The following is a 24,634-nucleotide window of genomic DNA, read 5'->3' as shown; positions in this document are numbered from 1 at the left end:
TCAAATTATTCTTTAGTTTCTGTTTTATACGACTGACCCGTTTTAGCTGACTCGGGCTGTATAATTTGAAAAAGATAGGCAAACTAAGGGAACGTTTATGTCGGAGCTGCGATGAGCGATAAGAGCGAATTGCCATTTGAAAACCATGGCAGTTCGCTCTTGTTGCCTCTTTTATCGCTCATCGTAGCTCCAACAAAAACGTACCCTAACTGTGTAGCCTTGGCGAAACCTGGCCAGTATAGTAATTAAAAAAAAACAAGGAAATGCAAAAAAACCCGTTATCGTTTTTTAAATATGGCTTAGCCAAGCTATACCTCATTTTTCCTATCGTTCGTATTTTTCAAATAACTCACGCTCGCAGCTGACGTAATAGAACAAAATTCAAAAAAATTATTTGCAATGATTATATGTAGTATAGAGGTATAATCTTGGAAAAAAACCTCAATAACGTTCAAACTTAAAAATTTAATGACTAACGGTCGAATTTCGACCGCTGGGCGACCTCGTGGGCTTAAATTAAATTTTACGTTTATATCTAGTGTCAGAAATGGTAGTTGCCATTAAAAAAAATGAAGTTTTCGACATTTTTTTATTATCAACTTTGAAAAGTTGTAGTAGGCGTACGAAACATAAAAAAAATGTCACTAATGGCGCAAAAGATCGGCCAAACCTAACCAAATTTATGGCAACTTAGTAACGAATATCCCTAAATCCTAGGGATTAAGTAATTTATTTTTGACACGATTATATTTTCAATTTAAAAAGGACAGACCAGATTTAAGAGATCCGGCAACAATGTGCCTACATATTCAAAAAATATAAACTAAAAACAACCCAACCTAACACGAAAAGTGTCAATTACTGTCAATTTCCATTAGAGAATAGAGAGTTTAGTTGCACAGAGGTACTGCCAACAAAATTACTAGATGGCCATAGCCTCCCCAAAAAGATCGTGAACGGCATATATGTTACAATTAAGATTTATATGCGTACAGTGCTTTCAAAATTGATTTAAATTTATGGTTTTTGCTATGAACTTTATGTCTTCACGTAAAATATAAAAAAATAAGTAGGTACTTCTCGTTGGTGAGTTTGAAGAATCTTAAGTTATAACTTCAATCAATCAGTCAATTTGTTTCAGTATTTTTTCATTTTGAATGCGTTAATAAACCATTAACACACCCGAAATCTAGAAACTTTTTTCAGTTGGTAACACACATTGCCGGCAGCAAATTTACTGTGGTATTCTCTGCTATTTGTCGTTATTTCTGGATAATAATTCATCTTTAATTGCAATTTCATTTGCGAACTTTGAAGTGTACCAACTGTCACAAAATTCCCTAAATTACCAAAATTGATTTTATTTGTAAAAAAATGTATTTAATATGCAAATTAGGAAAAATAGCATAAAAAATTTGTTTTATAAAACTTAAGAGCACTCGTCATTTACAGACTACTACCTGCGACAGTAGTGCTGCAAATCCGACTCGTTACTAAGTTTATAAAACTCATGTTTTAATAAAACTGCTTAAATGACGTTGCTTAACTAAAACCTGTTGAATCTGTGTATTATTAATTATTTTTGACCTGTTTATTGCGATAAACGTCGAGGAATCTGATTCGAAATATATCTAATTAGGTTTGAAAGAAAGTGAAGACCTGCACGCATGAAGTGTACAACTTTTCTGGGATAAAACGATAAAAGAACACTTATAAAAATATCGCCCACAAATTGAGATCGTAAAAAGGATTATTGGCAATAAAATATGAAACCTAAGGAAAAGGAAAATATGAATAAGTATAAGCTATGGTTTCAGTTTTTTGTTTGTTTGTTTCTTCGGTGACTTTTGTTACGACATATTGAAACAGAGAGCGCTCACAATAAACATGTTTGAACGTTTTCCTCATTTTTACTTCTACGTAATTGATTAAATTCTGATCAGGTCGGATACATATTTTTGAACATTTTGATTTGTGTTGTATGGAAATTGTAAACGAGTGCGAGTAAGATTTGTATATTTTTTCAGGAACAATGTTTCTTTAATATCGTAGGCAAAGTAAACCTTGTCAGAAGTGTAAGCTAATTGAGCAAATTATTGTTACAGATAATAATTTGATCGCGCTATTATTTACTCCCACTTACCTAATGTCATGATTGTTTGCAAAGACAGTGCATTTAGCAACGTGCGAATTTATATCATGATTATGAACATATGGATCGGCTCGCACTAGATAATGCAAAGTAATCTCAAAAAAAAACATATTTTCCCATACTTCGTGTTTAAGTTAAACGCTTTAACAATGGCCAAAGTACACATTCCTGTCGACCATTAAATTCAAATTTCATTTTTATATTTATTATTATAATCTCGCATCACCCAAACAATTAGGATATTTTCTTGGCAACTGAGCAAGAGAACAGTGGCGCCCTTCCACCACGCAAAACTCAAATCCCTTCGGCAACGTTTTAAATTTCTCAAATAATTTTAATTCAAATTCATTTCAAATTCATATTAATGTTTTATTTTTTTAAACGTGTGCCGAACGAGTAGGCGTGCATCAGAACTGAAGAAACAGACCAATCGGTACTATGTGTTATCATTTTGTATCGATTTTGTTTAATACATTTTCTGTTTTTTTATTTTGATAGAAACTTCACACTTAAAAATCTACGGTTTCTGCTTCGGGCCTAGTTTATTTTCTTATATATTTCTGCGACGAGGCACCACTGCAGAGGTACAATTAAATGCCGCATTTACGTGTAAAGTCAAAATTTTGGAAAGCAAACATTTCAAGTTAGGTTTTTTGTTCAGTGCCTCGTCGAAAACTATCGAGAGCTTTGAAAATTGGACGCACAACTCTTTCCGGTCTTTGTAGGCGCATGCAAATGCTTTCATTGTTAATGACTTCTGACCCTTCCATGTTGGGTGATTGTTAGCCGAATTGCCGGTAAAATGTATAAATGCGTATTGTAAGAAATTGATTCGAGTATGGTGAAAATGTGCCCTGAATAATAACGAAGGGATCAACCTAGGAGAATCTGTACGTCTATTAGTAAATAATTGTTGTTTATCGCTTAGTGAGGCAATTAAGTATTCGAAGCGAGACTTTGTATTATTTAAATTGGTCCTACAACCCCGTTTCTTTACGTCAGGACTCTAATTGTCCTTTCTATGCAGTTCCCTAATTAAGGAGGCCACTACGCACTAAATTTTTGCCCAAATATGAAACCCAAAGAATTAGTGCCTTCCGGTGAATTGTGGCGTCTATCAAAACAATTAAAACAATCTAATTTGTTTTTATTTTTACAGCCGCTATTAAAAAAATATTACCCCTTAAAAAAGTAATATTGATTGTCAACCAGGTCCTAAGGCATATAAGTGACTTTATTAAAGCGAACACAATAAAGCGCCTCCTCTCTGTCAACATAATTATTTAATTTTGACAAATATTGATACGACAGTTGATTAAATCTCAGGTATCGATTCTGACCTTTCGTCTCCTCTATTCTTGGTCCAAAAAAACCCAAAACTTTCAATTTCTAGGAACACGAATCACATTTAACATTTAATAACACGTTGTGTACAGTCTTTGATGATTATCTGACCTAGTCGAGATTCAATTAAGCTTTTGGACCCCCTCGGAGTTATACACATTCTCTACAAGAACAAATTAGGCTGCACATCTTTGAAGTTACATGCCATTATATGGGTTCCATCAAAAGGAAGGATGTCTTGTGTCCATTAAGTCAAATACAACGGATTCTTTCGGACATCTTTTACTCTAAAGGCTCAGACAACTCACACGAAAACTAATAAAAACACATCAACATTCATAATCTACGAATTTACATTTGACTGACAGAAAAAGCAATTTATATGCTGCAACTATAATAACAGTGGTGACAGAATATATTTCAATATTTATTGAGCAGTTATTTTTATTTATCGTCTCTAAATTGTTATCGTACGATAAAATAATCATCGAAGCCCATTGTACAACAATAAAATTGATGAAATACGATTTTATTATACCATTTGTAATTAAATACCGGATCTGGCCGATTTTGCGGTTTTTGAGACTCTCAATTTTTTTTTATTAAAACCGGAAACATGGTGAATATTATTAAAAATGGAGATTTGAAAAAAGCAGTTCGTATTTGTAATACCGGCATCGTTTAGAGTTTGTGACAAAGGCCTAAATGAGAAAAAAAATTGAACAAGTAGTCTTTCATTTGAGAACAAACGAACCGAAGCGTGCCAACACAGGGTGTCTCATTGATATGAAACAAATTGCATGTCACGTTATCATTAACTGTGTTAAGCCAATCCGGTGGCTGTTCGAAAGGGCGTCCCGGCTTCACTTTCTGTGATTGAATTATCTTATTAGGGGTCCAGATAAAGTGTGACAATTAAAATAAGTGGCACCGTAATACCATAATGTATATCAATTAATGTGTGTCAAAAGTGACGGGCGTCAAGTTAAAAACAAAGATATATGTATGCTTTTATGATGTTGCGCAAGTATGGTGACAACAAGGGGTGGATGAAGCGGAAAGAGACGTAGGCGCTAGGCGCCCTCAACATATAAAGGTGATCTCATCTGGTCGAAACGGCACATTTTACATTGAAGTCTCAGTGATAGTATCACAGTGCACAGTTCCTCTCTCAAGTAAGTGAACATTTTTTGTCGAAGTCCTCCAAGAGCCGTGATAGTTTTTTTGTGCTTGTGGATTTTTTTTGCAAATTTTTGCCGCAACCGGTCCAGTTTAACCGAATCGCAAGTGGTACCTAGTTGGTGTGATTTTTAATTTTTAACTGTGGCAACGTTCGAAAAAGTCGAGCGGGGGCGTTTTTGAGACTTTTTCGAATAAAATCTTCGGGATTGAGTAGAAACAATCGACTCGAGGCACTCGAAATAATCTCTTTGTCGAGTTCCACCCCCAATCAGGTGAATAAATTGGAAAACGAGTTCGTGCCGATTGTATTTATCCTCAATGTGCATTCCTACGTGTCCCCAACTAGATCAACTAAAAACGTGATGTTGGTCACATTCGAGTGCTTATTCAAGAATTCCAGACCGCGATCAGATTAATTCGAGCTTTTTCGAAATATCTGTGATTATTTCATTGGAAGGGATTTTGAATTGTTGCAGGATGCATCACTACACCTTGGTCGCAGTTGCATTTGCAGCCGTCGCTGCTCTTCTGACCTCTTCGGCGACCGCTACTGCCATCAGTTGTCCCCCCAACCCACTAGAAGCCAGCCCCTACGTCCGCCATTTATGCTATGCTATCGAACAGGCGATTAGCGAAAATGCTATTACCGATGACCAGTGTGGGTATTACTGTAGTTCGGTCGACTTCAAAAATATTGAATAACACTGGCAATATTGTGTTGCGGCGATTACCTGTTAAGCCAGTTTGAATATTTATGAAGATTGGAAATGCGGGTGCGGTTTTATTTTGAAATAATTGTGTGTTTTTATTTTGTTGCAGACAGGAGAGTAGAGGAAAGAAATGTGAATGGTAATGCGAAGAGGCAAGATGTTGACCATGTTTTTCTCCGCTTCGGAAGACGTCTCGGTTTATAAGGTGCCCATCCTCAGTCAATAACGCTTCTTCCTGTACCGACTGATTTCAATAAATGTTACTTTTAATTGCAAAGATGTGATTGGATTGAATTTGGGAATCCAGCGCTTTTAATTATTTCTCTAGTCATATATGTGTACAAAAAAACAGTATTAATTATTGTAATTAAATTAATAACAGTATATTTATAAGTATAAAGTTGACTATTATTTCAAAAAACTATTTTAAGCTTCAAATATTTACCTTAAAACAACATACATTATGACTGTAATCGATAATAGGCATAATAAACAGAACCTTGGATGTTTACGTAAATCACATAAACTTTGCTACTCACCTAATTCTTGCATTCACTCGAATTGTATCAATTTGTTTCTGTGGAGGTATCAATAATTATGCATTCAATATCAGGACTTTTATTTAACAATATTCCAAAATAAATACAATCAAACAATCAGTTTCATATTTGTCATGTTTCGAAACAATATTTGCAGTGGAGCTGTGATTACTATAGAGAAATGTGAAATATTTTGACAGAAAGAAATCTTCAAATCAATCACAATTCCACCCATCAAAATAAGTGTCTCAAGAGAACTAAAAAATATTGCTTAGGTTGAAAAAAAAAATAGCGAGCTCAGCCTACAAAAATCATCAACTGTCCCGAATTTAACTTGAAAATACCCTAAAAATTCTACTCTAGTCAACAAACGACAAAACTTTTAGAATCGCAGGTAAAAAAGGCTTCACCGCGAATTGCAAAGTGAACGTAGCTTGAGCTTGCTAAGGCTATTGGGGCACGGTTCGTTTTATATTTATAAAATAAATCTGACGTACGGTGAAGCCGTCCCCAAGGTGAAAAAACTATCGAACTATTCTAAAATTGAACAATTAATTTAGGTATGTGACCCTCTTACTAAATTAATATGAACTTGGGAAGCGATGAACGCAGTTTACGTCATCAGACTTGGCAAATATAACGAAAAATGCCCCAATTAATCGAATACCGTGTTTTATTAAACAGCGTTAAGTACATTAATCAAGAATCAAAACAATGGAGTCTAGGGGTCCTCTTTAAAATACGAAACGAACACCACGTCTCCTCCAACGTTGATAAGGCATTGTCCCTGGAAAAGTGCAAATTAAAACGCCGTCAATTCGACCAATCGTCATTCGAATAATCAAAAACAATATCCCCTCCATTAAAATCCTTCCACGACAAAATAATAATCTTCGTTTACTAGGCAACTTTCAAAACGAAGTCGAGAGTGCTTCGTTTTTTTCTAAACGTTCTTAAATTCATCATTCCGGAATTTGCCAGATTAATTTTGTTCGGGTTCTCGAGTTAAGTCGCAAATTCGTGCTTGAAACCATTAATTTGGGTCAAAAGCTCTGTTCAACGTTCATTTATTTACACTCGTTGATTTAAAATGAAATCATTCACTTCGCTACATACAATCACAATTTGAATTTCGCATGTAGGTACGTTTGAAAAAAACAATGGCCAATCTTTTTAGTCGACAACGCAATTTGCAGCATCCCCAATAAGCTGCGGCCCTCGAAAAAAACATCACCACCGTATTCGGCCCTAGTTGCCGGGTACAAAAAATTTAAAAACGTTGGGGCACAATCTGAAACTTTTTCTACACATTATTATGTGGAAATAGGAACGCTGCGGAGACATTTCTCACGATCAATTTCGATAACGTTCGATCTTGTTTGCTGATTTATCGAATTTACTTTTCCAACAATAAACGTTCAAATCTCACGGATGCCTTGTTTTATTTTATTTAGGGCAATTTTTAGGGTGCAAACGGTAGGTATTTGCAATTACTTTATTTTCCCAACGGAAAATTTATACACAAGAGTCAATTACTGAAATACGAGAGAAGTCGATGGGAAATAATTCATCAAAATGTATCCGGATCGAAGTCCAAAATCTTAATTGAATAAAAACTTCGTTTATAAAAAAAAATTGAATCAAAATGTATTGTGTATTTTCCTGCGTTAACTAATTTTCACACACACCACACACTGACTATGCGTTCACAAAAATATTGCTTGTGGCATTCTCTAGCCTAAATAACTTAAAGTGTGACAAAATGGTTTATAAAACGAGTGTAATACAATATTTTTTTCTATTTTGCCCCGATTTTATTTAAATTTTAAAAACGTTCAATACATAATGCTAGGAAAATTATATCTGGCAAATATAAAGGGTTGATAGCACTGGTAACTAGACGAACAATTCAAGTTTTGAATTTAAAGCATATATCTACTATAGTTTGTCCAGCGAGAGATTGGTTGTCATAAAAATCACTAAATTCTACGTAGAGAAAGTAGTACCTAGGGCAGGTAAAATTTGAAATATATCCTTCAAGCAGTAGAGGTATTTTCATATTTGGTGGCGGAAACAAAAGACTGAGAAATGTCACAAAAATGTATTGTCAGTGTCAAATTTCTCATAAATGCCGTAAAAATGAATGTCTAGGTAAATTTAACTTTTCGCTAAATAGATTGAAAAAACAAATTCTAAGGAAACCAGTTTTTGTCAGTGCTTCAAAAGGAAAAGTTATTCTCATATAATCAAACGTATTACAAATTATTTCTCTAGTTCGACGATGAATAACTTTCTTATTGCCAATTTGCTGCATTTCTGTCGAAATCATGAACGTCTTTGAGAAATTTGACACTGGCAATACAAATTTGTGACATTTCTCAGTCTTTTGTTTCCGCCATCAGATATGAAAATATCTCTAGCATTTTTGCCCTGAAATTATGCTCTAATTAATGTATTCTAGTGCATTTTGTAGTGTTGCGTTAATTTAATACAATCTCCCAATCTCTCGTTGGACGAAGTATAACTAGTTAGCAGATACAACGTGTAACAGAAATAAGTACATTAATTTTAACTGGTAACAGAACTCGTCAAAAGGAACAACTTTTCTATCTACCATTTTGCCGAAAAACGATGTTTAATTCCAAAAAAAAATTGGAGAGATTTTTCACTAAAATAACCCTACGCCACTAAATACTGCAATGGCTAATTGAGATCAGCGATAATATGAAAAAAACGTCCATTTTCATCCAGAAAACGTGTTTTAACGCAGAAATCGAAATTCAAAGAAATCTACCCGTATAGCAAAAAATCCACTTCGTAAGAATCTGGTTGTTTCACGTTTTTAGGTAGCTTAGTTTTGGAGATATGAACGGTTTTACGAAAATCTTTCCTATTTTTTTAAGCCACTACGCAACGTTTTTCGCTAAAATGGCAGAGAGAAAAGTAGTTCCTTTTGGTGAGTTCTATTACCAGTTAAAATTAATGTACTTATTTCAGAAACACCCTGTATATGATTTAAAGTGTTAAATATTTACGCAGCCACTACTCACTGGCAGTCACCGCAAACATTAAACATTTAAGTAAATGTTCCTGAAACTGGTATCGAAAAGAACTCCTTTTCGAAATTCGTTTGAGTATTATACCGGGTGAGCAACAATAACTGTTTCAGTTGGCAATAAAAAAATTTACATGAAATTTTCAAGATTGTGAATTGTACCTGTTTCGGTTTGTTTTATTGACATTATTGACAGCTGGCATACATTTCAAATTTAAACGTTTTGGTTTTTGTAATCTGTTATTAATAAAATGGATTTCTCGTTGGAACATGACATAAAAGTCACCAGAATTTATTGCCAGCTCAAACAGTAATTGTTGCTCACATGGTAATACAGCGTGATCAACAATGACTGAGTCTGTTGGCAATGAAACAATTGAAAAGTACTGGTGTTTTTTGTCTCGTAATTGGCACTGACCGGATTTTTTAACTTGAGACGATATTAAAAACATTTTTGTTTATGCCGGTTATGTTTATGGTATTACAAAAATGAACCTTTGATGGTAAATTTCAAATTTGCCAAATTTCATTGTTACCAACAGATTGAGTAATTCTTGATCACACCGTATAATGATTAATGACTGTGTTAACGGTGCAAAATAGAAAAAAATATGTAATGAGTAATGACACAGCCAGGGCCAGGGATAAAATATACTAAATTTAATTTAATAACCCTAACAGGATCTCGATTAGAATTTCCATTTATTATTTATAGCAATTGTTTTAATATTTATTCATTAATGTCCTATTCTTGGTGCCACAATAAACTAATAATAAATAAATTCGACCTTTATCCTCTCGTGGCGTGGTGTTTTTTTTTTCAGTTTTGACGAGACATAATCTTTTCAATTAATAAAATTCAAAACAAAATATTATTTTTATTATAAAAGTTTACTTAGCGTAAAACGCTGAGGGAAGCTTGCAAATTATCAAAGTCACACCCTTTCGCATCCCTAGCGTTTTCGTGTAGGTGTATACAATTTCGAAATTATTTAAAACAGTTTCTGAAAACGATCAGTCATTCATTTAAGCCGCACATTACAAGAAAGTAGTACATAGTTTAAATTCAAATCTATGCACACATTCTTGTGCGCGTTCATTGAATAATGAATATTCCAAATTCTTGTTTCATTTTTCACATTTAAATGATGCCTTGAGTTCACAATCAGATGTGACCTCGGGGGGGTCATCACATGCAGTTAAATTTTTAGATCCGACAAGTACCTACCTACAATTTCTGTCGAAAATGGATTCTCGTCTTGCCGAACAAAAAATATACAACAAAATGAACAAAGAAACGCTAAAAATTGCTTATTGTGCCAGCTTAAAATAGGCAAATAAACAGTTTAAAAGGATTTAGTTTTGTAAACAGAAACGTGATTGCGACTACATACACAATACATTATATTCCCATCTGTAATATCCTCTCTTATCTTAATAATTCTGTATCGCTACTGTCAGAGTAGACGTTACAAAAAGTTCAATTGTGCCTGCTCGACACGTAAGTAAATAGTTTTTATGTAAAATAGACGAAATTGACGTGTCGGGCAAAAATTTGCGGAATTTGAAGCATTGAGAGCCGCCTTCGTAAAAATCCGACTCGTTGGTGTGTTTTCGACAGACACAACAAATAATAAGATTCTGAACAATTACATATTATGAAAGTTGGCTAGAGAAACGATGTTTATCCAGCTCGAAAATACTTTGTTACAGTAACCTAAAAATGAAAAAAATGTAATGCTCCCACGTGGTCAATTCCAAAAATACAGTTATCGGTTATTTCCGGTTTTTAACTGCGCTGACACATTCGCAACAGCGATCTTGCGACGGTGATATATTACGAGATCTTTCGTCTGATCGCCTATGATATATTAATTAAATCGCATTCGCGGTGCAAATTTATCGACATTTCTGCGCCCATTCAACTTTTGGAAGATATGTATTTACTTACTGAAATTTATCAACAAATAAAATTAAATCAAGACTTGAATTTTATGTAGTGGAACATAGCGAGACCGCCATTATTCAAATGGTAATTTTCCTGAAAGTGCCGTGCCAGCATTAAAATAATGGAAGTGGTGGCATGTTATACTTGTGGGAAAAAGTATTAACTTCGGAAAATTTAATCCCAAGAACTGTACATGCATATAAATTTGCCAATCAACTTCAACGTCGCTTCACAAATGAAAAAAAAGTACATTTTTGACTTCAAACCCGAACCCAAAACTGTGCCTCAAGTTGTACAAATCAGATGAAAATTTATGTCACCTCTTTGTAAAAAAAAAAAACAAAATGTTCACAGTTGACGACAGTTACTTCTTGACGTCATTATGTTGGCGCATATTAAAACAAATAACTGATCTAAAATTCACATACGAGACAGAGTGTATGAATAAAAAGTGTCAAATTTATCTACATTTATCATTAGGATGTCAACTTGAAAATGGGATTTTTCTCAGATTCCACGGACTGTATGCCAATTTTTTTTAAAAGATTGGAAGGCCGCCAAGATTTTTCCTTCCTACGCAGAGACGGACTAAGGTTTGAAATTTTATTACCAAACGCTCAGAATAAATTTATTTTCAGTGCTATTATTTGAACGGTCTATAGTTTAAACAACTGTGGTTATATTTGGAATCTTGACGCATCTTAAATTGTCGCACAATTGGAAGTCACTTATCCCTGCTATAAATCTTGCCAAAGGATTTTTTCCGATTTTTACAGCATTAGTAAAGGTCGGCCAATTTACAGTATCTCAACTGGGAAACTCAAATGTACAATTTTATTACATAAATTATTAAACTCAAACTGGTTCTGTTTAGTTGTGTTTCGGACGAAATAATGTAACTTATTTTTATATAGGTAAACACGAGTTTGATCCAGTTTGAAGCAAATTAAAGTTACTAATAAAAACACTTTGATAACATAAATACAAACTGTGTACCAATAAGTAATGGTGTTAACATGAAAAGTAAATAGAAAAAAAGTGCTGATAAAAGCAACTGAGTTCAATATTTGTTTAGATGCAATACAAAAAATTATCAACTGGTATAAGTAACAAATAACGATGGAAATTTTAAATCGGGAAATTTGAGCTGTGAAAGCTTGAAGGGACGTAGGGGTGATCATTAGTGGAAATTCTTGTTTACAAAGAAACCGAGTCGAGATATAAAATTACAAAGTTTCTTTGTCTCCATCCGCAAATCTTTTCATAAATAAAACATCAAGAACCCCAATTTCGCTGTAATGATAATTTCTCGACGAAAATTCAAAACTAAAAATAAAAATCCAATTTACAGTTGCCGGATTGATACAACTCGCGCCATCTATGTACTGTTCTCGGTCGTACGGAATTATGAATACAATTAAGGATAATTCCCGGCACGCGACAGAGGTTCATTATTTATTGTTACTGGAATCGATGACGAATGGGGTGGATTCGCTCCACAAAACACAAAAAAATTAACAGTTCAACGAACGAAAATTACAATTCCCGCCACGTGCAAAAAATCAATTGTACGAACTTCCAACAGAAAGTTCGTTTGTGAAAAAAGTAGTAATTCCGTCCAATCGTAAATTTCTACATTTCCTCAATAAAACTTTACGACTTTCGAGTGTTTTCAACACATGAAATGAAAACCTTGACCGAAGACTCTTTCCAGCCGGTGAATTTTTGGATCGTTCCTTTTTTTCGAAAAGCGAACGGATTTATTGCGAAGACGATTAATTAGCTTTGTAGTAATGTAAAAATAGCCACTCGAGCATAATATAAATAGTTGGGGTTTCATAAATCTTGATATTTATTTTTAACATTCTTTCGTTTTCGTACGCTTTTGTAATACTTGTGGAACAAACAAGCGAGGGCGCCACCTGTCAGAAATCAACACCAAATGCGCCAACCGAGGTGTTTTCAATTAATTAAATCGTGTAGAGCCTCAAATTCATTAAAAACAATTATTCATTCGAATAATATATAATTAAGTCGATGGAAATCGAACACAATTTTGACACGTGAAGGTTTCTCCCAGAACATGATCAATAACTATTTTAATACCGGGATATTGATCAAAAGATGCGGCAATAAATATCACGAAGTGAATGACCTCTAATCATGCTAAAAAAGTATTTTAATTTTCTTTGTTACTAAAAATATTATCATCTGACCTGACCTAACCCAAATGTTGTAATGGAATTTTATAAAAAGACAGCTTATTAAATTTTTTCATCGAAGTTTGGTTACAACAAAATTTATACTTGAATATTCTAATTCAAATTTTTCAAAATAAAATTATTACCGTCTTTATTGGAAATGCATAAGCTGTAACGCGACTTTGTCTTGTTATCAAGATAGAACAAAGCTTTCGCCAAAAAAGAATATGGTTTCGTTCTTAGCCAAATTGTTCTGTGGTTAGACACGAAAAAAAGGAAGTGACAATTTTTTGAATGTTTCTGTCTTTAGCAGTGTCTCAAAGTAACTGCTGTAGTGCTGTCACAATTTTAGTAATTAAAAATTTAACTTGCTATTGCTTGTTAAACCAGTGACCGTTTATTAAATATTCTCGTTGGACTTTAATTTCAATTCATATTTATTTATATTTCCTTGAAAATTTTTAACTCATTATAAATTCAAATCGTTGTATGTTTATTTTGAAATATGAGTTTGGTGATATATTCCATAAATTTTAGTTTAATTTTCGATAAAGTTTTTATTGAAACGGAAATCGCGTCATTATTATCCTAAATGTAATATTTGGACACCAAAAGAAATAAATTTCAAAAACATTAAATAGATATAGTAAAAGTTACATTGACTACTGTTATTTAAACAGTTTCAACGTTACTATGTTATGACTTAACACGATGTAAAATAACGTCACTAGCCACAACTTTAAATAGGCAACTCGTAGTTCTTAGCAATTTTGATTTAGGAAATTGCTTATTACCATTCTGTGCTTTTTTTTATTTCACAAAAAAAAATAGTTTATTTTCACTCTTCAAATTGAAATGGTGTAGTATTAAATATGATTAAGTGATTAAATAAATTGCACTTACTTGATTTTTGTGAAGATTGTGATTTAAAACACATTCAGTCATGAAATATGCCACCATTGCATTACCACCCAAAGCGGTGACATGTGCTCGAACAATTGCCAAGACTTCTGTTACAAAACTATGAATAAAACCACTCAATCCCCCTTCCTACAAATTAGAAAGCAATTAGAACAAATTACCAAATTCAAGCACTAGTTTCTTGCCTCTCTTATTGACGTGGTTTCTCTAATAAAAAAGAAATTTAAGTTTCCTAAGTAATGTTCTATTTTCCCACCAGGTACATACGACAAGGGCGTAATATCTACTCCATGTCTTTCTCTATAAGGCATCTAAAAGAATGTACGTACAGAAATGCATATTGACAAATTCTCGTCTAAACTACATGTCTTTGTTTGATAGTTTGGAGCCTGTTTCTTGAGGGAGACTTCTGCCTCAACCTTGCAGAGTGAGTATTTAAATGCGCCGGAAACGTTTGAGGAGTGACACTATTTTCCGGTATTTGATCCTCTTCCAAATTGAATATCAAATCGTCTTCTGCAAACAGAAAAATCGATTAGATCTTAAATCAAAAAAATCCATTCAAACCACCGTATCTCTTCGTAACGGTGTTTTTCCTTTTGAATTTCATCTTTTGAGGATCTCCCAGACCCAGTGCCATTCCTTTAACAAAAGCGTGTCAACAACAGTGAAAAATATAAACTGTGAGTTACTACCTAGAACGCACAGTTGGATTTCGTCGGTTTCTGGCAGGTCCACTCGAAACTGCAAATCACACAAAGCGCAAGGCACCATTCTTCGCAATTTAAAATACACACTTTGCAACAGTCTGTGAAAGTGGTTGTCAAAATTGTAAGGAGGCTGAAACTTGGCTCGGTATATCTGAGTGAACATCTGCAAGTTTTTAACAATTTCTAATTCTTCTAAGCCTGGGACGAATTCAGTATTGACCACGTGAAACCCGTCAGGTGGACGCTCTTCCATCAACATGTTCACCACGTCTGCATCTTCAGGATCGTCCACCTAAAATATACCCGAACAAAACTTACAACTTGACACTTATTATAAATTAACAACCTCGAGAACGCAACAGTCTTTATTGCCTATCGATAAATCCATAGAAGTTTGTTCCTCTTCTGAATCATCATCAGATAAAACGCGACCATTCTGACAGTCCTCCTTCAACAACACATTAATTCAGTTCTCTTTTGTTCTCGCTATACTTACATTACTTTTCAACTGGTAAATTTCCCTATTTTTCTTCACCGTATCGTTCAAGAGTTTTTGTAAATCGGCTAATTTCTTCTCGTCGGAGGAGCGATCAGATACTAATTTGGGCAATACAGGTGTAGGCAAAGGAGTTAAAAACACTGCAGTTCCTGTAGCAAGCCCCACGAGTAGTTTCTCCCCAATTGAAATGCGTATTTTCAGTCCAAATATTGCATTCATCCCTTTGATTTTTAATTTATTTATGAGCAACCTGTGCAACTCGTATTCGAGGAAAGGGAGTCCATCGGATATTTCTTTTGCGTTTGACTCCCCCCTCAAGTCTTTCAACTGTCTGAAAACGTCACAAACGTTAGCAATAATTTTACACATCGAGTACTAGTCAATATTAATATTGATTGATCTTTACGCAGTCATACCTACAAACAAAAGATTGTATGAAACAACCCCGGCCCACGCTCGGGGCACCATCGGGAGTCTCAATTGTTGCGATCAAAATATCTGGAACTTTTCCAGAACGACAAGTACCACATTTTAGGACAGTCGCTCTGATTGGTACGTTATTGGTGTTGTATGGCAAGTGACATATTGCACAGGAACTGTTAATGTGGCTGGGTGCAACTTCATGTTCTGGACTTTCCAACAAAACTTTGTTTTTCTGCAAAAACTACATTGTTTAACAGACAAACAACAAAAACTTGACCAAATTACGGCGTCTTTTTGTAGAAGTCTTTCTTTATCGAACTCGTTGCGGTCCAAAGAAGAACTCAAGATATCTTTGCAGTGTTTGGGGATTATTGGAAGTCCCCCAATACTATCACCCATTTCCCCTGTGTATTGAAAACCGATCACTGCTGCTGTACCGCTCGCACTCAAAACACAAACGTCCTCGCTGAAAAATCGTTTGACAATTTTTTCCCTCAATTTTTGACAAAATAAGTACCAAATGCTTGTTGTTTCGGTGTATCCTAAAACGGCATTGCAGTTCAATGCGCGGGCGTGAGAGCGAATCTCCATTCGGATTTCAGACCACCAAGTATCTCTGGATTCTGGTTCTTCTAGATTCGAGATCCTCTCCAGAAGTTTGACAGATCGGGCGCTCACAGCGCCACCTTAACAAGGATTAAAATGAGAAAAGTGGGAATTAAAATCGTGAACGACTACCTAATTTGGTGATAAATCCTGACGGGTATTTTACCATCGTCAAAAATGGGTACTCCAGCATGTCAAAATTTTCTTGGGGGACTGTAGCCCTAAGCAAAACGTTGCTTTTAAGGAAGTGTCCGTTGATTCCTCCGGTGGCTGAGCGGTCGCTTCCGGTCAAACTATTCCCTACAGAAAACATCTGTCGATTTCAAATCGGACAAAGTTCAATACATTTAGATTAGAAGGGGGTTAGAACGACTCAACTAGTCTAACGTTGCCACATATAATGGTAATGTTTTTGAGAGATGAGGATGTTAGTGACCCAATTGTGAGACACTGATACAGTAAAGTAATGCAACAGTTATGTCGGGCAAGCGCATTATACTCACTTTTCCTAAAGAATCCTACGGTAAGAAATTACCAACCAAGAAAAGAAAAAAATGCTTTAAATGATTTTATTTGTGACGCGATAAGACAATCTGTGGATATTAATGAACGATTCTTTTTACAAGAACTTCGACCCACCTTTTGGTGTGATGCTCAGGTCAGAATCTGACGATCGGCGATAGATGCACGGTACACTGTTCAATTTGGCCGGTGATTGAACCATTTTTGTACCAACTGACTCTGCTCTGTGGTGACCTGGTTCGGGTGGGTGATCCGGGACTGGTGAACTATTATTCCTAAGAGAAGGGGTTAAGCTCGCATGCATATTATTATCGCTAACGCTAGTGCCTCGATCAATTTCTGTATTGACAGGTACAGAGGCCTCATCAGACACATCGGGACCATTATCGTTATTAGTACCAGTTAATATTGAAGAGGAAGGAAAAATGGGACACTTCTTATCCACCTCCACCACTTTCTTACTTTTGTCGGCTTGAGACGTCGCCAGAATATCTTGTACAGTCTCCATAACAACATTCCCAAGAGCTGTACCCAACAATCCGTGCTTCTTCAAAGTATCCTTTCCCTCCTTTTCATCTCCAGTCTTGTGAAAAATACTAGAAAGAAAACTTTTCCCTGTATTTTCACTTTCAGACTTCTCCACTTTCTTGGACCTCTGCAAAAATGAGAACCTCTTCTTGTGGAGATCATCACTCCTCACCTTCTTTAAATTTGATTGGGGATCGTGAGAGGTGCGTCGCAAGAAAGTGAACTTCTTCCTCCCCAGTTGCTCGTTCGAGCCGAATCTCTCTACGTTCCCGTCATCCGAATAACTGTATCCGCCCCCTTTGAGTAAATTAATAAAACTCATTTTATTTTTACCCACATTAGCTTGGTCACTTTTACAAGACACGATGAGTGGTTTCGCTGTTTCAGGTTTATTGAGGGCGCTGTCGGAGAGACCGAAGTCTGGCGTTCTTCTGGATGAAATAAATTTGTCTGAGATGCAAGGAATTGAATGTTGCCTTTGAATAGAGTAGACTGATGCGAAGGGGGCGCCGAGAACTGTGTCCTGTTTGCGTTCCCAGTCACAATCAAGCGACACTGCCGTGGAAGATCTGGGCAAACGTCCAGAAACATTGTTCGAATTCTGGATGGAACTCGAGGATGACGCTGGCGATGCAACACTGAAAGCGCTCGATTTTGTGGTGACTGAAGTCGGGGACGTCGGTGGAGTGTAAGTCCCCATTATGTTCACCTTATCCAACAAAATCGTCTGCATTGCAGTTTTAAAAAGACCTTTGTGTCTAACATCACCTGTCATCATTCTAACTCGTGGGATTATGGTTTTTGATTTGGACTCAACTTCTACATCGTCATCGTTAACAATATCTTCAGTGTTTGATTCCTCATCTGTTTCTATCTTTGCGAGTGGGACTTTCAAAGTTTCCAAATAATTGTCCGGAAAATCCTCAACCGGAGGTGAACTACTTTTATCTGATTCTAGAGCAGAATCCTCCGGAATTTCTTCATTTTCAGAGGTAGTCGGGAAAACGAAAGGATTACCATTCTTACTTTCCGTCACGTTGCTTTGACACTCACCGAAAGACAGAGTGGGCAGAGACATTTGTTTTGAGTAATTTTTCATAGTACTTGAAACTGTACTGTTCTTCTCTAGCAGCTCTACATTTTTAACAATGTTGCTGACAGTTTCGAAATTGATTTCTTTCGAGTCGGAAGTATATTCGTCGTCATCCGAACTTAGAGATTCAGAACTGGAGCCTGAGGAGCCAGTGTACGAGTGTGTCTCCAATAGATTATCTTGGATAGATAATAGTGGTTCAGATACTGTTTTCTCGAGTACATTGGGAACAGGTTCGAGTTCTTCTTCCGTATTTGGAGTAACCGATCCTTGATCAACTGCGGTTTCTTCATCATCATATTGCAGCGAATCTTGCGCCTCCAGTATACAAGTAAGACTGTTATGCGCGTGGAGAACACTCCTGGCCAACACCTCTGCCATAACACTTGAATCGCTGATAGTTCTTTTATATTTTAATCTCCTCCTTTCTTGCCGAGGAGTCAACGCAACCTCTTGATCTATCTCTTCACCGATTCCAGAATCTCCCAATCTAGCTTTTAGGGCGGTCATTTTCTTAGACAAAATATTCTGAGACGAGTATTTAAAGTTTCTGAACTTTTGACTGAAGCCGTAGGCAGGAGTACCTCTCATGTCCTCCTGTTTCAGAAGTGTTTTAACCGAAGTGTGGTGGATTTGTTCGTTTAAAGCCGGATTGGATCTGGTGGATCTCAACTGTTGGGAAAATTCCGATTTGTACAGATGCTTTGGCAAATGTTTGTATCTCGGATTGTCTATATCGAGGGTCGGGAGGGGAGCATATAAAGGTGAAGAAAGGTGTTTTTTCGAGAACGGGAAAGTGGGTTTGCTGACTAGTATGGGGTTCAGGTGGAAGCTAGCTTGGGACCCTAGGAATTTTAAGTAACTCTGTGCACGCCTACATGCAACAGGACAAGAAAAAAATGTATTATTCCCTTCAATCGCGACCAGAGTATTTTGAATGTTTTTTTTTCTTTGGAATCTATACTTACTCTTCGTTTAAAGTTTCGGTAATGTTGCAATGGGGGGCGTCCAGAAGTTTGACTAGTGTGACAGCTGTCCCGATCCCGCGCGCGACTATTCCCGACTCCCCTTCCAGGTCGAAACATTGGCAATAACCGATGACGGCGTTTCCACCGAGATCCAAAGCCTTCACTCCGATTTTTCGCTGCAGCTCTCCTGATAATTTGAAAAAAAGTGTTTGTCTCGCCTCGTTGGAAGCTCTAGGAGTTCTGATTTTATCAATCCATTGGTATTCTGGATCGTCGTTTACGATAAGTTCTTCCACAAAACCGTGGACGGTTTGAGCAAAATAGCCATGTGGGATTGATTTGGCTACAAACATTATGTCAGATTATTTCGTTACGTTATTGGGGTATAGTACAGCAAAAAAATTGAATTCCACATGATGATTGTCGAAATCTGTTGAAATCAGAGAATAATTCTACTTTAACAACAATATTGACTTCTCCTCTGATACCGTGCATTGTATCATAGACTGGTATCCAACCAGACATGACCGAATTTGATGGGTGTTCGTGATTGCCGTCGCCATTCCATCCGTATTTGATTAATAAACTAGCTGCTGGTAACAGGAGTGGGTTTAAGTCTAAGTACACTTTTCCTATAGCATCGTTTGCTGAATAAGTATCATGATCCATCAGTCTAATTTGTAAAGGCTCATCTTGCAGTTCTGAGTCGTCAACCTGCACAAAGCAAATATTTAGAATAGCAAAAAACAACGATAAAGCTTTTACCTCAAATCTGTACCATTCCGAGTTCCACTGGGGGTGCAGAGACTTTCGGCAGACGTCAGTTTTGTAAGTTGTGCTAGCAAGTTTGATCTCAACGTAAGCGTCAGTGGTGTCACTTGACCTGTCCATAACCGGGAGATTTCTTCCAGAAATTATCTTCACTTTTACTTTTCCAGGCATTTTGTTGTTGTTATCAACTTACGGACAGGTTAGTTTGAGGTTAAGTTCACACCGCATTTTATTAAATAACTCAAAAACGAAATGATCTCGTCGATTTAAGTATGACGTCGTTATTTACATATTTTAAGGTATTTCGCTGCTTTGCCAATGTTTTGATATTATTTTTAGAAACATAGGTTATATGGTCGGAGATGACAGATCTGTCAAAAAAGTGCGGTTTTGGATCAAAAACGGAGAGAGCTGTTGGTCGAGCGCTAATTTTAAAGCGAATACTGCACCACATGGATATTTTGCAGGATTAAATTTAGTATGGGTTTGTTTTGATAACATTCACGTAATTACCTGGTGAAATTTTTACGATTCTGAAATTAATTATGTGGGTATTTCAGGCATTTATTTGCGATCAAGTAACATTGCACCGGTAGTTAACCAGATTTGGAAATGGTCTAGTTATGATCCTGGTACTTGTTATCTGGGTCGACGTGAGTTAAATGAATGATGGCGAGTAATAACAATTATTCTGCGTATTTTTATTGTAAATGCCTCTGTCTGGTACATTAACATTATAACAGGTAAATGATTATTTATTGTATTAAATAGTCAATAAGTGTTCCAAGCGATTATGTGCTGAAACACGGGCAGGCAGTGCTATACGGTACAGATTCCTATATTAGTATCTATCAGTAACAACGTTATTTTACATCTGATAACTATTAGCACGTGTAGCTAACTAATGTACAGCTATGACCCGTTATTGCGTATATAGTCGTAAAAAAGTGTGTCGCAAATGCGTGAATGAAAATTCCAAAAAACAATATTAAAATTTTGGAAGACCATTCAGTAATATACACATCCATGCATCGAACTTGACCGAAGAACTATTATTACCCCTAATTTATGAAATATTGATATTTTAATATTGTTTGATCGAAATTTCAAACAAAATGAGCCGAAACGAATCGAAAAAATAGTCGAAGACGTGCCTATAGTGATCAATCACATTACTGTACATATTTATATAACATTTATTAAACTGTCTATTGAATATTGATGATTGCATACACATCCGAGTTTGAGCAATTTTTTACGTTTAGTTCATAACAAATCAGAAATGATCAACAGGAAATTAGGCCTATCGAAATGAGCATTGACCCAGTAACGAAACGTATACGATGTGATCGTGAAAAGAAAAGTGCTTGAGTCATGTTCGTATGTACAAGGAGTTGGTGTCAACGGCTATCGGGCTGTCTGCTGTCGAGGGCCTGCGCAACTATTAGGGATGAACCTGGCGCGGAGGCGGCAGGACTCCGTTCAAACCAGGCCGCCGACACGACGCTACGCAGTACATTACAGTATAACACTGCCCAGTCTCATCCATTCTACTCTAATCTAAACATACGACAGTGTTAATATTTGACTGATGTCGCTGGAGCTCGCGCACGGGTCTATTGTCCTCGACGAAGGGTGTGTAGTCTACTGGTAGGTATAGTTGGAGTTTGCCGCCGAAGCGAGCGAAGTCCGCGTCGGCGGCAACCGCCCCCGACCAGCGGTGTGTGAGGGCTCCGGGCAATTGAGCTACTACGGATTCAGGTCTTTAACAATACGAATCTTTGCCACCGTTAACAACTGATTCAGTGCACGCAAGAATCGACCGATCGTAAGATCAGCCGGCAGACGTGACAACGAAATATCGACAATACACCGTTTTCAGGCCTTCCGTTTTCTAGCACACGCGGTATCAAACGATTGTCACTCGGCGATAAGAAACAAAATAATTTTCGTCGTGTGTTTATAACAATCACCAAGCGCTGACGCTGCAGTGTCCAAAAATAAAATCAAAAATCGGACTGGACCAGAGTCACATTGCCGCAGTCACTGTTATCGAACACCAAACCGGTAGGCCTTGCGGTTCTCGCATGGAAGCCACATGATTTGTTAGCCAGCGATGGGGAAAGCCAAGATTTTATTTGCCGCGGTATATTTCGATGATTCTGTCTTGATCTACATATTCGAAGATATGGGGGGCATCCATCAGGATCCCCACCGTACCAGCGGTGGTTACGATGAAGAACATGTACAACTGGAGACGATCGATCACCATTGCCACGTACTTCCAATCTTCTCTCGTCTGCGAAAAAAAAACACGCAAAGAAAAAAAACAGTTCGGTAACTTCGTCGGACGACGCGTCAGATCACTCACTTGAATATAAAGATCTTCGTTGCGTAAGTGTTCTGCTATGAATTCAACAGCTTCTGTTGCTTTGGAAGCTTCGGGTGATAAAAGAATAGAATCCGAGCTTTCACTTTCTCGTCTGCAACTCTCGGAGCCTACACCCACACCCAAGTCCGAGTTTAACTTTCGATTAATTTTACAATTTGGATGATGCAAGTCGGATAACTCCATCACTTCGACTTTACTAGTTTGGGATTCAATAGAACTGGAAATGTACTAGTTAAAGTGATTAATTATAGAATACATATTCCGATTACCTTATGTGTTTTGGGATATCCGCCGGAGATCCGTAGGGGTGAGGGGGCACGCCCATTCCAGGCATTTCCATCATCCATCGCAATCTTGTTTTTCGTGGTCGCTTCATTAGCAACATTGCCGGTAGATAATTTAGAAATACAGAACGGATCCACGAAGGCATTCTAAACATAATACTTATAAATTCAACGCCGAATCGATCAAGAATAAATACTTAACCTATGCGTTCTAGGCCCTCTGAAATTCCAATTGATTATCACTACCGTAACGAGAATACTAACGGTGTTCATGATAAATGTGAAAAGGAGATATTTCGCAATGAGCGGTAATACAAGTGAGGTCGGTGGCAGGATTTTTGAAACGAGCAATAAAAACACTACAAGTGACAGTAAAATACTAATACCCAACGTCACCTAGAAGAATAATTGTCGTTAAACGAAAATGAAAAAAACATTTTTTTTTAAATAATTTTTACCTTTTCACCGGCTTCCGCTGGTAAATAAAAGACAAGAACGCAAAGGAACGAGATGAGTACTGTGGGAAGTATTAAATTGACCGTATAAAATAGTGTTTTGCGGCGAATGATAATATAAAATGTGATATCAGTTTCTGTGGGGTGGTTACCCTCGTATATATTGAGGTAGGCGGGCACTTCAATGATGTCCCACGTTCCAGACTTCCAGTAATCTGACAAGTCTACGAAATTTTTGTTATTGTATAAAGCCAGCGATACTTGATCGCCGTTGAAAGTCCAAGAGCCGAATTTCATAATGCAAGTTTGTTGGTCAAATGGAAAATAGGTGACGTCTATGGTACAAGAACTCTGAAACGAACACATTAAAATTTTACATTGTCGACCCAATTTTCGCACCTGATAAATTGCGGGCGGTACCCACAGCACCTCGCCGTTGGGGTAAATTAACACATTAGACTTGTATCTCACTTCGTAGTTGCCGTCAGCACTAAAAGCATTAAAAATTAGTATAGCGTTCCCTTTCGCGAACGCAATTTACTTATTGAATAAAACTATATCAGGTTTCCAGACTTTGTCGGGGGGTAACCTGAGTACAGCAATTCCTCCGTAATCAGCTTCGTCCCACTGAAGCTGATAGTCGTTCCACACCTACACACCGAATCGAATCTGAGTTTGGACCGGAGCGGGGGTAATTTACTTACCAGTCTGAGCCAAACATTGGACTTCATGATCTGATTCTTTTCGTTCTGAAAATTCGAGTGTGCTGAGTAAAGTTTTTTTTTTTTGGGCTTGTTTTGATCACCTACCACGTTAATGAGCTGAACGAAAGCTAGGCCAAATCTGACGTCAACTTTTTCAGTCATATTTTGAACGGGGCGTATCAGCTTGTTGTAGCCTCTGAAGAGGTCTCGCACTAAGCGCTCTTCATCTTCGGAACATTTGCCTGAGGGAGATCGCATTAACGGGGATTATGCGGTTTTAGGGGCGATATTATGACGATGAGTTGTAAGTCCGAGTGTGGGTGTCGAGTTCGGTTAATTGCCAAATTGATTTTGTTTTTTGCGACATGCACGTATTCGAACGAGTGTTATCACGCGAAGACGGAATCCTTTGTTTGAAACAATGTCAGAGGGGAGGGGCTGTGTTTACATGTCACTCAGCATGGCAGTGGGTGTGCCGGCGCCCTTACCTATGACGATGAGACATGAGATGAGAAGCAGGGCCAGCAGCTGAGCCGCCGTGGCGGTCCACATTGCGAGGTGGTGCATGGCACTCGAGGATGCTTACAGGATCATCGAGATCTGGCGCGGCAGCTCAAGTCCATGGCT

At 36.9% G+C, this 24,634-nt stretch overlaps 3 protein-coding genes and 1 long non-coding RNA gene across 7 annotated transcripts in view; 1 reads left to right on the top strand and 3 right to left on the bottom strand.

The window, feature by feature from the left end:
• Positions 1 to 14,363, bottom strand: part of LOC138140465 (acyl-CoA synthetase short-chain family member 3, mitochondrial) — a 23,942-nt gene extending 9,579 nt beyond the window's left edge. Inside the window, exons 1-2 of the mRNA XM_069061570.1 lie at positions 14,238 to 14,363; positions 14,035 to 14,181 (exon numbers count right to left, since the gene is read on the bottom strand). Of these exons, the coding sequence (XP_068917671.1) occupies positions 14,035 to 14,068 (34 nt within the window). The 5' untranslated portion in view covers positions 14,069 to 14,181; positions 14,238 to 14,363. The remainder of the gene's footprint in view (positions 1 to 14,034; positions 14,182 to 14,237) is intronic.
• Positions 10,359 to 20,872, top strand: LOC138140479 (uncharacterized). 2 transcript variants are annotated; one of them, XR_011162511.1, is made up of 5 exons: positions 10,359 to 10,483; positions 14,312 to 14,373; positions 14,434 to 14,479; positions 17,728 to 20,677; positions 20,733 to 20,872. It is a non-coding gene; the product is annotated as an uncharacterized lncRNA (long non-coding RNA). The 2 variants fall into 2 exon arrangements; XR_011162512.1 differs by having other exon boundaries at positions 17,728 to 20,656; positions 20,733 to 20,844.
• On the bottom strand, positions 15,452 to 20,343 carry LOC138140460 (serine-rich adhesin for platelets). The gene is made up of 10 exons (XM_069061552.1): positions 20,167 to 20,343; positions 19,794 to 20,115; positions 19,402 to 19,744; positions 16,930 to 19,307; positions 16,794 to 16,808; positions 16,423 to 16,590; positions 16,202 to 16,370; positions 15,970 to 16,150; positions 15,682 to 15,916; positions 15,452 to 15,592 (listed from the first exon to the last, which is right to left on the bottom strand). Exons 1-10 carry the CDS (start codon positions 20,341 to 20,343, stop codon positions 15,585 to 15,587), a joined length of 3,996 nt encoding a protein of 1,331 aa, XP_068917653.1. The 3' UTR covers positions 15,452 to 15,584.
• On the bottom strand, positions 20,853 to 24,634 carry nAChRbeta1 (nicotinic acetylcholine receptor beta1). Of its 3 annotated transcripts, XM_069061573.1 has the most exons (10): positions 24,496 to 24,634; positions 24,113 to 24,249; positions 24,008 to 24,052; positions 23,845 to 23,954; positions 23,703 to 23,793; positions 23,307 to 23,654; positions 23,051 to 23,244; positions 22,834 to 22,995; positions 22,544 to 22,781; positions 20,853 to 22,471 (listed from the first exon to the last, which is right to left on the bottom strand). In XM_069061573.1, the coding sequence occupies exons 1-10, from the start codon at positions 24,572 to 24,574 to the stop codon at positions 22,307 to 22,309; spliced, it is 1,569 nt and encodes a 522-aa protein (XP_068917674.1). In that variant the 5' UTR covers positions 24,575 to 24,634; the 3' UTR covers positions 20,853 to 22,306. The 3 variants fall into 3 exon arrangements, with proteins under 3 accessions (XP_068917674.1, XP_068917673.1, XP_068917672.1); XM_069061572.1 differs by having other exon boundaries at positions 20,853 to 22,781; XM_069061571.1 differs by having other exon boundaries at positions 20,853 to 22,781; positions 23,307 to 23,793.

The sequence above is a fragment of the Tenebrio molitor genome, chromosome X, assembly GCF_963966145.1.
Source record: "Tenebrio molitor chromosome X, icTenMoli1.1, whole genome shotgun sequence".
Classification (NCBI taxonomy): Eukaryota; Metazoa; Arthropoda; class Insecta; order Coleoptera; family Tenebrionidae; genus Tenebrio; species Tenebrio molitor.
Note: the sequence above shows the minus strand (reverse complement) of the source record. Positions and strands in the feature narration are given on the sequence as shown.